This window comes from Leuciscus leuciscus, assembly GCF_965113295.1.
Source record: "Leuciscus leuciscus genome assembly, chromosome: 12".
In the NCBI taxonomy this organism is placed as follows: Eukaryota; Metazoa; Chordata; class Actinopteri; order Cypriniformes; family Leuciscidae; genus Leuciscus; species Leuciscus leuciscus.
This window is the reverse complement of record NC_138736.1, coordinates 41176666-41194343: the sequence shown is the minus strand read 5'-3', so window position 1 is coordinate 41194343 and position 17678 is coordinate 41176666. Positions and strand designations below refer to the sequence as shown.

The 17678-nt window shown below is 35.9% G+C and overlaps 1 protein-coding gene and 1 long non-coding RNA gene across 2 annotated transcripts in view; one reads left to right on the top strand and one right to left on the bottom strand.

Annotated features, from left to right (window-relative positions):
* Positions 1–17678, top strand: part of LOC309511316 (uncharacterized protein) — a 142136-nt gene that overhangs the window by 24606 nt on the left and 99852 nt on the right. The window contains exons 12-13 of the mRNA XM_082186421.1: positions 3975–4148; positions 5164–5337. Coding sequence (XP_082042547.1) covers positions 3975–4148; positions 5164–5337 — 348 coding nt within the window. The remainder of the gene's footprint in view (positions 1–3974; positions 4149–5163; positions 5338–17678) is intronic.
* On the bottom strand, positions 12711–16378 carry LOC309511431. The gene is made up of 5 exons (XR_014210612.1): positions 15970–16378; positions 15455–15706; positions 15267–15327; positions 14938–15182; positions 12711–13095 (listed from the first exon to the last, which is right to left on the bottom strand). It is a non-coding gene; the product is annotated as an uncharacterized lncRNA (long non-coding RNA).

The window sequence follows — 17678 nt, the reverse complement described above, 5'->3', positions numbered from 1 at the left end:
TTAAATAATTTTTATTGTGTTTTATTATTGACAAATTTGGGGAGAGATACATATTCCAAAACTGAAAATACAGTATGACAATTAACTGCACAATTACTAGACATGTTTTCCTTGGATATTATACAATTTGCAAGCAAAATTTGTGAGAAAAAAATATATAAAAAAATTAATTAACATGCTTCCAACTGTGAACCAATTTGGTAGAATATATATATATATATATATACAGGTCCTTCTCAATAAATTAGCATATTGTGATAAAGTTCATTATTTTCCATAATGTAATGATAAAAAATAAACTTTCATATATTTTAGATTCATTGCACACCAACTGAAATATTTCTGGTCTTTAATTGTTTTAATACTGATGATTTTGGCATACAGCTCATGAAAACCCAAAATTCCTGTCTCAAAAAATTAGCATATCATGAAAAGGTTCACTAAACGAGCTATTAACCTAATCATCTGAAACAACTAATTACCTCTAAACACCTGCAAAAGATTCCTGAGGCTTTTAAAAACTCCCAGCCTGGTTCATATCTCAAAACCGCAATCATGGGTAAGACTGCTGACCAGAATGCCATCATTGACACCCTCAAGCAAGAGGGTAAGACACAGAAAGAAATTTCTGAACGAATAGGCTGTTCCCAGAGTGCTGTATCAAGGCACCTCAGTGGGAAGTCTGTGGGAAGGAAAAAGTGTGGCAAAAAACGCTGCACAACGAGAAGAGGTGACCTGACCCTGAGGAAGATTGTGGAGAAGGACCGATTCCAGACCTTGGGGGACCTGCGGAAGCAGTGGACTGAGTCTGGAGTAGAAACATCCAGAGCCACCGTGCACAGGCGTGTGCAGGAAATGGGCTACAGGTGCCGCATTCCCAAGGTCAAGCCACTTTTGAACCAGAAACAGCGGCAGAAGCGCCTGACCTGGGCTACAGAGAAGCAGCACTGGACTGTTGCTCAGTGGTTGCTCAAATTTTGCATGTCATTCGGAAATCAAGGTGCCAGAGTCTGGAGGAAGACTTGGGAGAAGGAAATGCCAAAATGCCTGAAGTCCAGTGTCAAGTACCCACAGTCAGTGATGGTCTGGGGTGCCATGTCAGCTGCTGGTGTTGGTCCACTGTGTTTTATCAAGGGCAGGGTCAATGCAGCTAGCTATCAGGAGATTTTGGCGCACTCCATGCTTCCATCTGCTGAAAAGCTTTATGGAGATGAAGATTTCATTCTTCAGCATGACCTGGCACCTGCTCACAGTGGCAAAACCACTGGTAAATGGTTTACTGACCATGGTATTACTGTGCTCAATTGGCCTGCCAACTCTTCTGACCTGAACCCCATAGAGAATCTGTGGGATATTGTGAAGAGAAAGTTGAGAGACGCAAGACCCAACACTCTGGATGAGCTTAAGGCCGCTATCGAAGCATCCTGGGCCTCCATAACACCTCAGCAGTGCCACAGGCTGATTACGGCCATGCCACGCCGCATTGAAGCAGTCATTTCTGCAAAAAGGATTCCCGACCAAGTATTGAGTGCATAACTGAACATAATTATTTGAAGGTTGACTTTTTTTGTATTAAAAACACTTTTCTTTTATTGGTCGGATGAAATATGCTAATTTATTGAGACAGGAATTTTGGGTTTTCATGAGCTGTATGCCAAAATCATCAGTATTAAAACAATAAAAGACCTGAAATATTTCAGTTGGTGTGCAATGAATCTAAAATATATGAAAGTTTAATTTTTATCATTACATTAGGGAAAATAATGAACTTTATCACAATATGCTAATTTATTGAGAAGGACCTGTATATATATATATTTCTCTTGCATTCTTTCTTGTGGCTATAGGTGACACACCTGAATGAATGGCTCATTAAGTATGCGGGCCCCATTGTCTCCTCAGGTGTGAACCACTACATATGCATGATGCTGTTGAATGGTTGACGCCCCTTGCGCATATTGCCTTTACAAACAAAAAGTGTTTTACAAGATTTAAATCAATGTATTGTGTTATGTGAATGATAAGGGCAGGATGATTTTCACATCATTTTGAAGAAAAAACTCTAGGCAACGACATCAATTAGTCAAAAGTCTTATTGTCACATATTTAGTATGTGTTTTGTGGCCTTATTTCAGAAACTTTAGTTTTTAGTTTTTTCAATAACCATGCATAAACATTATTCTCTCAAAAATACAAACATGTACATGCATGTTGCTCACATATTATGGTAGCCCTGTTTGTGCTAAATAGAGTGTAATTATACCTTTGCCATTAATATGTTTATAAGCAACTGAAAAAAGCACAAATGTCAGGGCATGTCAGAACATCTCAAGGACCCCAAAAATGCCTCAGACCCCAGAGGGTTAAAAGAAGAGAGTTCAAGCTTCATGCCTGTGTGACTGTTTGACTGAGTATTTGCTGAGTTGTGGTTCATTTTCGGACGCGTTTCAGAATGGACTTCACTGACAGAGAGAAGGCGGAACTCGCTTCGTGTTTAATTTTCTTTATTTGGCAAAAAGCACAACACTTTGTTTTTATTGTGAGTATACACCAAAAAATACACACACTTAACAGGATCGATTGATGTATGAAACTCCTATGGAAAATCAAAGTCAATAGAGTATTTATGAGTCACTTTTACACTGATAAAAAAAAGCGAGCTGGTATCGCCGGCGATACCGCCGACCCCAGGGGGTTAAAAGTCTCAATAGTTTGAGGTGCCCTCAGATGGTCGGGGAGGACATTCCAGATCCGAGGAGCGGCAGAACAGAAGAATAAAGCAAATGCAAACAAAAACTACCCCGAGCTGGAAGACTTGACTTGACATGAGTACAGGAGGAACACACAATCATACGACAACAAACCAGCACAGGACTGCAAACACAGGGAGAATAAATAGGGAGAGCAAACAAGGCAGGCACCGAGGGAGGACAGGTGGAGCAAATTAATCAATAATCAGGTAACAGAATGGGTGGGGATGGACAATCGACAGGAGAGCACATGGCACAAGGAAACATACATGACAAGCCATGTGCTTACAACAAACATGACAAAAACACAAGCACATGGCCATTAAAATAAATCACCAGCCATGTGCTCACACAAAATGAGACATGAACACGCAGCTAATGAGAACACTCATAAGCCACATGTTCACACAAAACATGACAACATGAAAGCACACAGCTAGTGATAAACACAAGCTGCGTGCTACACAGCACAAGACAAAACATGGCATGAAAGCATGTGGCCGATGTAAACACGAACCGTGTGCTACACAGGACACAACAACACACGTGGACAGAAGAGCGCACGGTCCGAGCGAACTCGAAACCGCACGCTCACGTGACAAGACGGAGCACACGAGAACGAGCGAAGGCTTATCCTGGATGCTTGGATTTCTGAATCCCGACACAGAACTGAAACCAAACTAGACCGACGTGCCGGGATCCAAACATCACGCTCCGCACATGTAACAAGTCACGTAGACAAGTGAGTGCACTGCTCGAGCACGCTCGAAACCGCACACTCAGACAAAGACGGGACAAAAACAGGAGTGTCAGAGCTCTGTCACAAAACCAAGATATGAACTAGACAGAAGTGACAGAACCCTGACAAAATCATAAGCATCTGAATTTTCATACTCACAATCTATAGGTCAGAAGAATTCTTCATGGTCTGTTCAGTTCAGTTTTTTTGAAATCAAAGACTTTTGGTAGGCGAGCTTCTTGGTTTCAATTAAATATATTTTTATTATTTACAGGTTAACTTGTTTACAAAAAGGCCTACTTGTAAAAGGACAATTGCATTTTTTTTACAACAATAGTTATAAGCATGATTGGATGATGTGAAGAGGTGACAACTGCTTTCATATACAAATCTATTGAAGAGAAAGGAGAAATTCATATATATCTTATCATTTATATCAGCGTTTCCTAAACTGAGAGACTGAAGAGTGTCATTGTTCTCTACAGGTTGAGGGATTGTGGTGTTACAGATGAAGGTTGTGCTGCTCTGACTTCAGCTCTGAGATCAAACTCCTCACACCTGAGACAACTGGATCTGTCAAGGAATAAAGCAGGAGATTCTGGAGTCAAGCAGCTTTCTGATCTACTGCAGGATCCTCACTGTAAACTGGAAATACTGTGGTAAGATTTTATAAAAGTCTCAACATTGTCTGTTTCTCTTCTGTGGTGAATAAGATTGTATAAATATTTTTTTTAATGGTAAATAATGATTGCCATACAAAAAAAAAAAAAAAAAAAAAAATCTACTATGAAATTACTATTGGTCTCACAGTTGTTCTGTTTAGTTTTAGTTTGGACTTGTCTCATCATGTCACGTGTCATTATTAGTTCATCTGTCTCACCTGTTACCTCGTTAGTCTTGTCAGCTGTGTCTCGTTTCCCTGATCTGTTTCCCCATGTATTTAAGCCCTGTGTTTTGCCTTGTTCATCGTCCGTTGTAAGTTATATTTAGAGTGTGTGTGTTCCTTCCTGCCTGCCTCTGTTAAGTATTGTATTATTGTAGTAAAACGTTTGAATTGGAGCTCTGTGCCTCTTCGCCTTCTTCTGCATGCACCACACCCTGACAAATGGGAATGTTGATTTTATTTTCATTACATTCTCTCCAATGTGTCTGACGTTATTTTACAATATTAATGATAGATTAAAAATGACTTGATGATGTAAAGATGTGACAACCGTGTTCATATACAGATATGTTGATTTTTGGGGGGAGTACTTGCATAAGAAATAATAATATTCGGTTACACATTATTTTAAGGTGTCATTGTTACAGTGTAATTATATATTTAAGTACTGAGTAATATTAAGCAACTACATGCACTTACTATAGGGTTAGAGTAGGATTATGATTTGGTTGAGGGTTAGTTGCATGTAATTATGCATAATTTACTGTTATTACTATGGTAAGTTTATGTAACATATGTAACAAGGACACTGTTAAATAGTGTTATCGAATATTCTTGCAATTTTTATCAAATGGAAACTAACCCGCTCAAGCAGTTTGTAGAAGCGGATCTGAACCTTAGAATGGACCTGTTAATGGTGCCGTGGATTAAGTCTTTGATTGTGAAGTTCCTGCTTATCTGAGCTGTAGATCCTGAACTGAGAGACTGAAGAGTGTCATTGTTCTCTACAGGTTGTGTGATTGTGGTGTTACAGATGAAGGTTGTGCTGCTCTGACTTCAGCTCTGAGATCAAACCCCTCACACCTGAGAAAACTGGATCTGTCATGGAATAAAGTAGGAGATTCGGGAGTCAAGCAGCTTTCTGATCTACTGAAGGATCCTCACTGTAAACTGGAGAAACTGTGGTAAAATTGTATAAAATGTCCCAACATAGTCCTCTATTTTAATGGTAAATAATGATTGCCATAAAAAAATAAAAATAAACTGTGAAATTACTAATGGGAATGTTGCTTTTATTTTCATTAGATTCTTTCCAATGTGTCTGACATCATTTTACAATATTAATGATAGATTAAACATGACTGGATAATGTAAAGATGTGACAGCCGTGTTAATATACAGATATGTTGATGATTTTTGGGTACTTGCCTAAAAAATTTATATTCTTGCAATTTTTATCAAATGGAAACTAACCAGTTAACTCAAGCAGTTTGTTGAAGCGGGTCTGAACCTTAGACTGGACCTGTTAATGGTGCCATGGATTAAGTCTCTGATTGTGAAGTTCTCCTTATCTGAGCTGTAGATCCTGAACTGAGAGACTGAAGAGTGTCATTGTTCTCTACAGGTTGAAGTATTGTGGTGTTACAGATGAAGGTTGTGCTGCTCTGACTTCAGTTCTGAGATCAAACCCCTCACACCTGAGAGAACTGAATCTGTCATGGAATAATCTAAGAGACTCAGATGTGAAGCCGCTCTCTGATCTGAAGGAGGATCCTCATTATAAACTGGAGACGCTTGAGTGAGTAGTGATGATTAAAACGGTTCATATTTTAATTGAAAGTTATTTTTGTTTCTTCTTAGTTTACTTTCCTTGTGATTGTGAATTACACACTATAAACATGTTTAATAAGAGTTTGTTTCATTTATTTGTATATAATAGTTTATAGCAACAATTAAATATCTTCAAGTTACTTTTTATTTCAAACTATTCAATATTTTGCTTTTATCGTTGTCTTTTTATTCCTAAATGATGTATTTTGAGAGAATTTCAATTGCAATAAAATATAATGGTAAATATTTATCACTAGTTTCTTTTTCATAAATAAAACTGACCCAGTGACAGAAAGAGGACCTTCATACAGGATTATAGATAAGGGTCAAGGGTCATCATTCATGGTGACTTAGAAACAAAAGCAAAATCTGAATGTTTAAAAACAGCTTTAACTATCGTGTATCACAGTATTATATTATGATCTCTCACTTAATCATCTAAGTAGTTTCTTTTAGTTGTTCTAAAGTTGACAATGCAATAATGTCGCACACATTTGATTGTCTGTGTTTTAGATACAGGTTAAGATGTTAGTCTCTGACCTTCTCTGGATCAGCTGATGGAGAATAAAGAGCCACTACAGACACAATCACATTCAACAGAATCAACAGACACAAACCCACAGTGATCATCACACACACCTTCATCCAAAGTCAAACAAGGAAACCTTCAACGAGATGGAACTGGATAAATATTCTGAATGTTCAGATCCAATCTGACCTCTGACCTGTAATGCCTGAATCATAATCATACACTGTTTGTTCGTAGAACTGAGAGACTGAGTCTGGTTTCTGCCAAGGTTTTCTTCTCCATTCTGTCACTGATGGAGTTTGAGTTCCTGCCACTGTCGCCTCTGGCTTGCTTAGTTGGAGACACTTAATATTCAACAATATTATTGATCTGCATTGACACCATTATATGAGAACTGAACTGAGCTGGACGATGACATCACTGTTTTCTCCAGAGCGGCTGTATAAATAAATGAACTAAAGTAATAACTTTTTTACAAAAGAAAATGAACAACACTGAACGTACTTAATCTGGACTATGACACTATTTTCTTCTAGATCTGTTGTACAGCAGAAACAAACTTTGTTGCATTATTTTCCTGTTATCTCTGTAAAGCTGCTTTGAAAACATCTGTATTGTAAAAAGCGCTGTATAAATAAAGGTGACTTGACTTTTGTTTCTACAGAAGTGACATTTATACTGCAAACGCTCTACTAGAAACACCTCCATATATAATATTTATTTAATGACTTAATTTGAGTAATTCAGCCCACCAAACATATTCAAATGCATTTGATTATAGTAACATTCACAATTAAATAATCTATTGTCTTTTATTTCTTTTTAATTTAAAAGCAATGATGCATCGCCACTTTTAAATGTTTAATGAAAATCTATTTTTTAAATTTGAATTCATAATCTATGGACACCTTTCAGTAATAAAATGGTTAATCATATTCTGTCTTTAATCTATTACCAACTCCACATTAAATCTTGTATATAAATGATTAACTGTATTCTATTATAAGTCGATTCAGCAGTCCGAGATGAAACTCAGAGTCCAGCTGTGTGTCCATGACCGTTCTGGACAAACCAGTGAAATCAACTGATCTGAGGTACAGCATTAATGTCTGGATGGAGAGATAGAAAGAACTAACTAGATCTTTCTATGTGAGGTTTATCTGTCAAATTAACTATATTAATGCTTGTCTCAATTCTATTATCTCTGTTCTATTCTTTTACTTATACCATTACTTTTAACTCTTTAAATTGTGGTAATCTATTATTGTAATATTTTTTTCATGACTCTCTATTAACCCCCTGAGGTCGGCTGTATCGCCGGCGATACCAGCTCGCTTTTTTTTTATCAGTGTAAAAGAAACTCATAAATACTCTGTTGACTTTGATTTTCCATAGGAGTTTCATACATCAATCGATTCTGTTAAATGTGTATTATTTTTGTGTATACTCACAATAAAAACAAAGTGTTGTGCTTTTTGCCAAATAAAGAAAAATAAACACGAAGCGAGTTCTGCCTTCTCTCTGCCAGTGTAGTCCATTCTGAAACGCGTCCGAAAATGAACAATAACTCAGCGAATACTCAGTCAAACAGGCATACAGACACACAGGCATGAAGCTTGAATTCTCTTCTTTTAAATGAAGTAATTTATATAAAAAACAAATATTCTCATCTTGTGAAATCTGTATTAAAAGAGAGCGATTCCAGTCGTTCTCATCTCAGCTCATTACGTTTTAATCTGCCCCGCCCACGGACGGAAAGCGCGCGCTATTCAAACGCAAATGACTGAGACGATCCCATACAAACTGTGAACGCCCACATATCAGCTCGAGAAAACACATCAAGTTTATTCAGATGATCAGTGTACTTGTCTACACTGTCTCGCAGCGCTGTGAGGAATAATACTAATGGAAAATGTACCTCAGAAGTGCTGGTATTTCGAGGAGCAACGGATGGAATACTGTAGTAAGTTTTTTTTAATTCTCAAGTAAATCGCGTTTCTGTGTGAATGAATGAACGAAAGAGATGCGCTGTTTACCACAACTCGCAAAAAGACGGTTTAAATTTGAATTGCGTTTCTGTGTGTGAATGAATGATCTGCTTTTAGCAAACTATTTTGCTATACTGAGTAAAAATCGACTGAAATATGTTGAAATAAAATGTATTTGTATAAGCAACGTATTAAACTGCAAATTAACATTTATATTCCTTATAATAAAAACAAAAGACCTATGTTACAGACAAATGAAAGACAACATTTCGTTGATTAGTTTTGGATAGATTACACATTTTTACTGTAAAATATCTGCCACCTCAAATAAGCTTTTGTTTGCCAATTTTTGCTAATATGTGAAATATAGTATGTTTTGTCAATGTAGGCTATATTCGAAGTAATGAATCCTTAACTTTGAAATATGTATGAAAAAATGTATACGCTTAAAGATTACACTTCAATTGTTGTTGTAATTGTAACCTTTTTAATAAAAAAAATATATATTTACAAGGTAGATGTAAACAAATTTTAAAAGGTAAATATAAGCCTTTTCTTTAAATCATTTTTATTGTGTTTTATTATTGACAAATTTGGGGAGAGGATACATATTCCAAAACTGAAAATACAGTATGAGAATTAACTGCACAATTACTAGACATGTTTTCCTTGGATATTATACAATTTGCAAGCAAAATTTGTGAAAAAAAAATAAAAATAAAAAATGTACATGCTTCCAACTGTGAACCAATTTGGTAGAATATATATATATATATATATATATATATATATATATATATATATATATATATATATATATATATATATATATATATATATTGCTCTTGCATTCTTTCTTGTGGCTATAGGTGACACACCTGAATGAATGGCTCATTAAGTATGCGGGCCCCATTGTCAAGTCAAGTCAAGTCAAGTTTATTTGAATAGCGCTTTTCACAATACAGATTGTATCAAAGCAGCTTCACAGTATTCAATTAAAATAATACAACAAAGTTTGTTTCAAGAGGAATTTATTGATTGATAAAATTAAATTAAATATCCCCAAAATATCCCCAACTGAGCAAGCCAAAGGCAACAGTGGCAAGGAACCATTGTCTCCTCAGGTGTGAACCACTACATATGCATGATGCTGTTGAATGGTTGACGCCCCTTGCGCATATTGCCTTTACAAACAAAAAGTGTTTTACAAGATTTAAATCAATGTATTGTGTTATGTGAATGATAAGGGCAGGATGATTTTCACATCATTTTGAAGAAAAAACTCTAGGCAACGACATCAATTAGTCAAAAGTCTTATTGTCACATATTTAGTATGTGTTTTGTGGCCTTATTTCAGAAACTTTAGTTTTTAGTTTTTTCAATAACCATGCATAAACATTATTCTCTCAAAAATACAAACATGTACATGCATGTTGCTCACATATTATGGTAGCCCTGTTTGTGCTAAATAGAGTGTAATTATACCTTTGCCATCAATATGTTTATAAGCAACTGAAAAAAGCACAAATGTCAGGGGGCATGTCAGAACACCTCAAGGACCCCAAATACCCCTCAGACCCCAGAGGGTTAACTCTTTCCCCGCCATTGATGGAAATTTCCAGCTTTCCATTGTTACACTTCAAATTAAAGACAAAATTAAACACAAAAAATAAGGGGGAACCACATCCAAGTATATTTGCCAAACAACAGTTCAAAACAAATGCATATCAATTTTTCTTTTTTAAATGAAAAATACAACCACACCAGAAATCAACAATAGGCCTACGCCACAGTCACCAAAGAACAGCTCCAAAGAGTCTTTCACTATCAACTTAGTCCATAAAATGTCCACACAGAAACACAAACTGATAATATGGGAATATATATAATGTGGGTGTAATGAATATAAGGAACCTGTAACCCCTGTAATCCAAAGATCAATCAGTGCAAAATAATTCAGTTCAAAGTCAGTTCAGTCGTGACCACAGTCTCGTCGTAGCGAATAACTCACTGAGACAAAAATAGATGAAAAAGTTGAAAAAAAGGGGGAAAAAATATAATCCACAAGGGTGATCCAAACGAAGAAGAGTTGATGCTGGTGTAAAGTCTGTGGTTAATGCATAGATTCCGGGTAGCACCAAACAAACACAGTTGATGAAATATACGGCCTACAATGACTCATTTCACATAAAAAGACAACACAGTTGTGCCTGGTTCCATTTATTTGTGATTACAAGAATGCATAAAACAACTATATTCTACGATCTTTGTTCTTGTTCAGATGCTCAGGGCACTGTTTAGCCATAGAAACAGGTAGATGGAGTAATATTCCAATGACAGAGAGATTCTGTAATTATTGTAATCTAACTATGAATACCTGAATATGTGACTGAAGACGAGAAGCATTTCTTGTGTGACTTTTCTTTGTATGTAGATTGCATAAGAAATATCTGGGTGATCTCACACTAGTTGGTGATGTTTGTATTGATGTGTCACAGGTCTGTGAGTCGAAGCATGCTTGGAGATTGGCATCGTATATATCATGGAATGAAGAAAGATTGACAAAATATCATGTTTACGTCACATTTCAGAGTATTTCTATTCATTTTCCACGAAATTATGCAATTATTGCGATGTGAGGAGGTTTGAGCGATCTCTTCGTCTCACTATAATGTGTTCCCTTTCGAGGAAACTCGCGTTGCGTTGATGATGCTTTGGGAACGCCTCCGCGTGATCGCGTCTGAAGCACGCATGTCAACTATTCTGATTTTGTTTTATGCTTTAAGGTGAACATTTTGTGAAATGAACGTTGTATTTCGATAAATACTTAAGAATACTCTCCTGTTCTGTCATTATTTTGTGCCAATAGGTTTTGCTTAGTCTTATTTAACTTTATTACTCTGAGTTTGATTAACTTAAACCATTTAAGGCAATCGGTTTCCTCAAACCATTTAAGCAACGATATAGTTTTTAAGACTTAGTTAGCTTTGTTACCCGAATTCAAACTGAATGAATAAAAACCTTAAATATTTAAGTTGAGTTTACTCTAAAGATTGACTAAACCAACTGTTACAAACCTCTTGCGTCGAGGGAGAATAAGGAATGAAACATCAAAACACTGAATGTGTAGTGGAAAACAATCTCACACAAACCAGTCAAATTAAAGTGATAATTTTATACAGTTTTATACAATTATTCTATAAAATAATTTTATAGAAGGTAAAGTGATCATTTATTACAGTGAGATACGAGATGAAAAGAGAAATACCCCAAGATACTTATTTACATACATGTACAACTTAAATACAAATCTTAACCAAGGAAAAGGTTCACAATAGAACGAGGAAAAGAGAAAAGAACTAGACCGTGCCAAATCAAAGAAAGAAACAAAACAAACCAATCTTACTATATATAAACAAAAACAATTTCTAATCTAACTAAAATCAACATTCACCAAAAACTCAAAATGAAAACAAAATAAAAGATCTTCAGCATCGAAGACGCCCTAAATAAACTCTTACTACAAACCAGAAAATACAAAGAATCTCACGTGTCGCTAAACTAGTGTTCTATACACAATTGACCAATCACGTGATGTAACGAACTGCTCCGAGACACGAAGGTTATCCAAATTGTTTTAATTAAAGGGTAATCCACAATCGTAGTAAAAGACAGGCAAAAGGTCAGAGCACAGTAAATCAGTCCAATCAAACAAACAAAGACAGGAAAGGGAAAACAGTGTTACACCTACAAGACTTCGCAGGGAATGAATGTGAAAACCAGGCTATTCGGTTGTTAAGTCGTGACGTAACCACTCTCCGATAATACTCTTTCCGGGTCCAAAGTCCAGGTCCTCTCTACCTACCTACCGCTTTTGCTAGTGTTTTGGTTATTATTGAGTGTTTTTACAATGCCGCAGTGAGTGTCCCGTGTCCCGAGCTAACTCACTTCAACCTCGTAAATCTTCTTTTTCATTGATGCCTGGACTCTACCCTTAATTATGTCACCTGAGTGATGAGCTACACTAACCACTCTGTTGGTGTTAAAGGAATTTAAACACTTCTTGACCGCCAAGGGTGCCTCACTAAAAAGGACGCGATCGTAAATAAATTTACAGGTTCCACCATTGTTATTTCTGGACGAGAGGAGCGCTTGGACCCGGAAAAGGCTAAACGTCACGCGTGACGTCAGACTTAACAATCGGATAACAGGGCGAGTTAAACAAGGTAATGAGACACAGGTGGATGCAATCAGGGATGATGAGTCCAGGCAGAGAGTTATGGGAAATGTAGTTTGTGAGGGAATGACAATAGTCTGTTGTGGAGTGCCCTCTGGTGGCTCTCAAGGGCACTCCAGCTGGTGACCGTTACAAGTCTCACCTGTTCTTTTCTCTTCCCCGTTTAATAACAGGTCTATCAACCAGAACAGAAAAACGGCATTCTTATCATTCTGTAAGTTAAACACACATGTGTGTGTGTGATGATCACTGTGGGTTTGTGTCTGTTGATTCTGTTGAATGTGATTGTGTCTGTAGAGGCTCTTTATTCTCCATCAGCTGATCCAGAGAAGGTCAGACTAACATCTAAAACCTGTAACTAAAACACAGACAGTCAAATGTGTGCAACATTATTGCATCATCATACTCTATTTAATAATTTCTCAAAGAATGAAGGGGGAAAAAATTAGAGAAACAACAACCCCAGACATATGATTACACTGGACGTAACATCAACACTAAAATATGTGAATTTAACTCAATGTATATGAGTTTACAGTACTCTTAAATAAAAAAAATAAAAAATAAAAAACTTAAATGGTTTAAGCCAATCAGTTTCCTCAAATGGTTTGAGTTACCGTAACTTATCAGGTTTTACAGTGCACTGCACCTTTTTGGCTTTTAACAACATCTGTGATGAAAGGAAAGATTCTCAAAACTTTTAAAGCAGGAAAGGTTATTTATTAAGTTACACATTTAAATATGCAGACAATAGAATGGAACAACTGCATACTTTATAGTAAATTTAAATTTTTTTTTACAGTGCTTACTGCTTAATTGCATATTCCTTCAATTCACAAACAGTGCAAAAATTGCAATATCTGCCCTCATAAGACATAACTGCTCACATTCACACATATCTGATAATCAGCAACTTCACAGTCACAGTGAGGTAATAAAAAAGACTTATCCTAAACACGTAATACATAACAATACGACTGTAAAGTCCACCAGACATTGTGCTGCTTCTACATTTTTAAGATAAATAACACAAAAAGTAACAAAACAATTTTACCAAATTCCATTTCAAAATACATCATTAAAAAATATTAATGTATCCAAAAATGGTTATGGCATTTATAAAGCAACTAGTTCCTTTAAAAATGTATAGTGTTTTTTTTTTATTTTTTATACACATTTTTTTAATCAGGTACTCAAAAATGTTGCAGGAGATGCAGCGGCACAATGGCGCCCCCTTCTGTGCAGAGCCGTTGTGCCAAAATCATTCTTTATAAAATGTATTTTATTAAAACATTATAAATAGTCAAAAGCTTATTGTTAAGAAAAAAAGCTTTTATGCTTTTTGAAATGAGCTCAAAATTGTATTTAATTAAATCAAATGATGTGACAAGGCAACAATGCTAAACAACATGTATAACAATGTTGGCTGAGAGGGCAAAATGCACAAACTTGTTATTTTCCTTTTCGCCCCATCTTCTGTCTAGGAGAGCATTAATGCACAGACGTCCATGAGCTGAAGCCCAGGGGGTAATACTAGCTGCTCAAAAATAATATTTTTAAAGCAGCTAGTATACGTATTATGCTTTTTCACTTTTTCAACTTTCTTTAGTGTGTAATGCTGCTGTTTGAGCATAAACAGATCTGCAAGGTTACAAAGCTCAAAGTCCACTACAAAGGGAGATATTTTATTTAACAGAATCTACTTTTCAAGAACTATAATGAATGGCTCGTTTGGACTACAGCGCGTTTGTCGTAACATTTGTAACATTTGTCTGTGTGCTGCACATTTTACGGAGAACAGCTTCTAGAAGAGAGTTTAATGCAGGCTATATGCACAAAAGCTTCTCCTGAAAGACGGAGCCATTCCCATTTTGTCGGGACAATCTGTTCATGGATCACAACTTGTAAGTATGTCTTATTATTTGTATTTGTGTTTTTTATTAAGAGTTCCAATTATAAGTTTGATGTAGTTCCTATGACAGCTATGATGAAAAGCTTTGTCTCTGCTATCCTGCTAACTAACATACCAGTATTGATGTAGTGTTTACTGGTGCTTTTGTAAGACTGTTCATCACCCCTTAGGAAAATTATTCATAATTTTGTGATCAATTACTGTTTGTATTACCATAGTTTTCCAGCAAATATGATTAAATGGTGGATAACATAATATCTATAATAAAATTACAACAAAAAAACATACCACTCTGATACTGTGAAATCTGTTCAGCACGATCCTCTGGTTCGTTAACATTGTCAGGGTCTGAATCAGGACTCGACTTGGTTTGAAATCACCATCATCGTTAATATCTACATCTGGGAGCAGACGGTGCCGTATGCTTGAATCACTCTCGTGGTCCTTTGAAATTGAGTACTTCACTGTTAGCGATTAAGGGCACAGACAGTTCAACTGGACAATCCAATATGCTTCAGGTGGAAGTGGGGAAGCTGGGAAGAGAGCACATTTTTTTTATTTATTAACTCAATGTTTAACGATTTTGTAAAGCTCTCAATGCCTCTTATTTTACTTACTATGTTCTTGTTTTGTCATCATTTATGTAGTTCAATCCATCCTTTGATTCTGTACTGGATTCTGTAGAGGAGATTGAAAAGTTACTCATTCAGTTTAGCATCAATCTGATGTTCGAACCATGATGTAACTTCACCTGTTTAAATGCTTTAAACATAATATTTCTGCTCATCCACTGATCTTCTCTCACCTGTGACTGTGATCATGATCAAGATTTCTCCTTCAGAGTCCACAACCTCATATGTTCCAGTGTCAGTGACTGTAAAATTATTAATAATCAGGTTTCTATCTCTAATAGTCATTCGATCTCTCCTGACCCCGTGGCTTCTGCTCCAATCCTCCTTTCGCCCTGTGCTTCTTTTGGCCCAGTGCACAACTTTATCAGCGTTGATCAACAGAACATCCAACTTCAGTTCCTCTCCTTTCTTTACAGAGATCTCTTCTGAGGAGAAACAGAGACATTAATCATTATTATAATGGTGTCAATCAGTCAAGGCCATACGCATATATTAATATTTAGGATTGAAGACCAAATGTAATCATTTAAAAATCCACCACTGTAAAGCATATATTGGATTAACTAATCTGAATATTAGTGTCCCATTCAGCGTGTCTGCTGGTTACTGGCCTGTGTGCAATACTAACACAATTATTAAAGGAAAACCAGAAAGCACATGCTGATGGTTTGATCAGTTTTGACTTTACCATGAATGCAGAGTTGATACTCCAGGGTTTGTCGCTCCAGCTCTGTCTGATCATTAGTGTGATAATAGACTATAAGAATGCCCTAGTGTAAAAAAGTATACTTTATTGTATTTGAAATATATTCCCTTTTTCAATAGTACATTGCAAATATACTAACAAAAAGTGTGCTATCTTTAAATATATTAAAATAATATTAGCATCATGCTTTTATTTTCACAATACAACTTTTAACACACTTTAAAATAATTGTTCTGTTGTGTGTTCTAGGCTCGCGCTTTACAAGCAGAACAAATCAGTGAATACATGCACTGATGCCAAGCGATCGCTTTGATCTACTGTTGATGAATTATGACAATGTTTACATTACTGTGTTTATATCATCATTTTTCTGCTGTTACACAAGCGCCACCTGCTGACAGAGGGTCAAATCGCTTTTTCATAAAAAAAAAAAAGGAAATGTGCAAAAAGTTTGGACACCCATTCAGTCAGTACTTAGTAACAACTTCTAAATGTTTATTCTGTCTTGCTAAAAGTCTTTCTCTCCTCCCCTCTTCCACAGAATCCTCTAGTTCAGCAGTAGTCTGAGGGTTTTTCACACAGAACAGGTTTTCCTCATTCCACTGCATGTGTTGAGCTAAACTGGATCAGCAGCTTTTGCTAGTAAAGGGATTGAACTGCACGTCTAAGAATACTAAGGTAAGATTTGTTCATTGTTGCTAGTTTAGAGCTGTCCAGTTGGAGTTGAACGGCCAGAACGCATTAATTTTCTGTTTTCAGTTGAAAACGGTGTCATGTAAGTTAATAACCAATGATTTTAACAACAGAAATGAATCAATCAAAAACTTACTTCAACCAGACAATGACTTTCTTCTAGATCTGCTGTACAGCCGAAACAAACTTTGTTGTATTATTTTCCTGTTATCACTGTAAAGATGCTTTGAAGAATATACTGTAAAAAGCGCTATATAAATGAAGATGACTTGAATTACAGTGGACACTTTTTAGTCTTTGAGCTGTAAATGGAGGAAGTGTTCTTAGCAGTGAAGCAATCAGTGACGTACTTAATAAGAAAATTAACCTTGGATTTATTATAGTAAAAGTGGAGTAACCATGTTTTCTTTGGCAAATTGATTACCATTTGAATAACCACAGTTTTACTACAAATATTATGGTTAGTGTAGCAAAACCACGGTAAATTTGTGGTTTAACTGCAATAACCATGTTTTTTTGTTTTTTTTAAGGGTTTACTGAAGATCTACTCTGGTAAAGACCAATGAGTCTAGATACTGAAGGCTACGCATTAGTCTTTATTTCTTCTTTCTTCCTTAATACTCTCATTTTGTATAATTACATACGTGTCATCAGTTCATCTGTTGTTTACTGCGGGTAGAAGTATGTAGTCAGATTACACTCCATGTTTCCTTAGTTCTCTTGGCAACAAAACTTCATTCTGGCATTTTTCTCGTATATTTTCCTTCATAATTCACATCTGCAAGAGTAAATCCATCGTTATCAATTAAAATGGCTCTGGGATGTACAGAATTAACTCCCTGAAATCACTGTGTATATAGAACTGTATGTGCTACTTACATTATTTCTGCATTATATATATTTTTTTTAATTAATGTTGTTTTTATTAAAAATTTTCTTGAAATGGGTAAATACTCTACTTTTGATATACAGATCCAAGATGTTATGATCTGATCTGT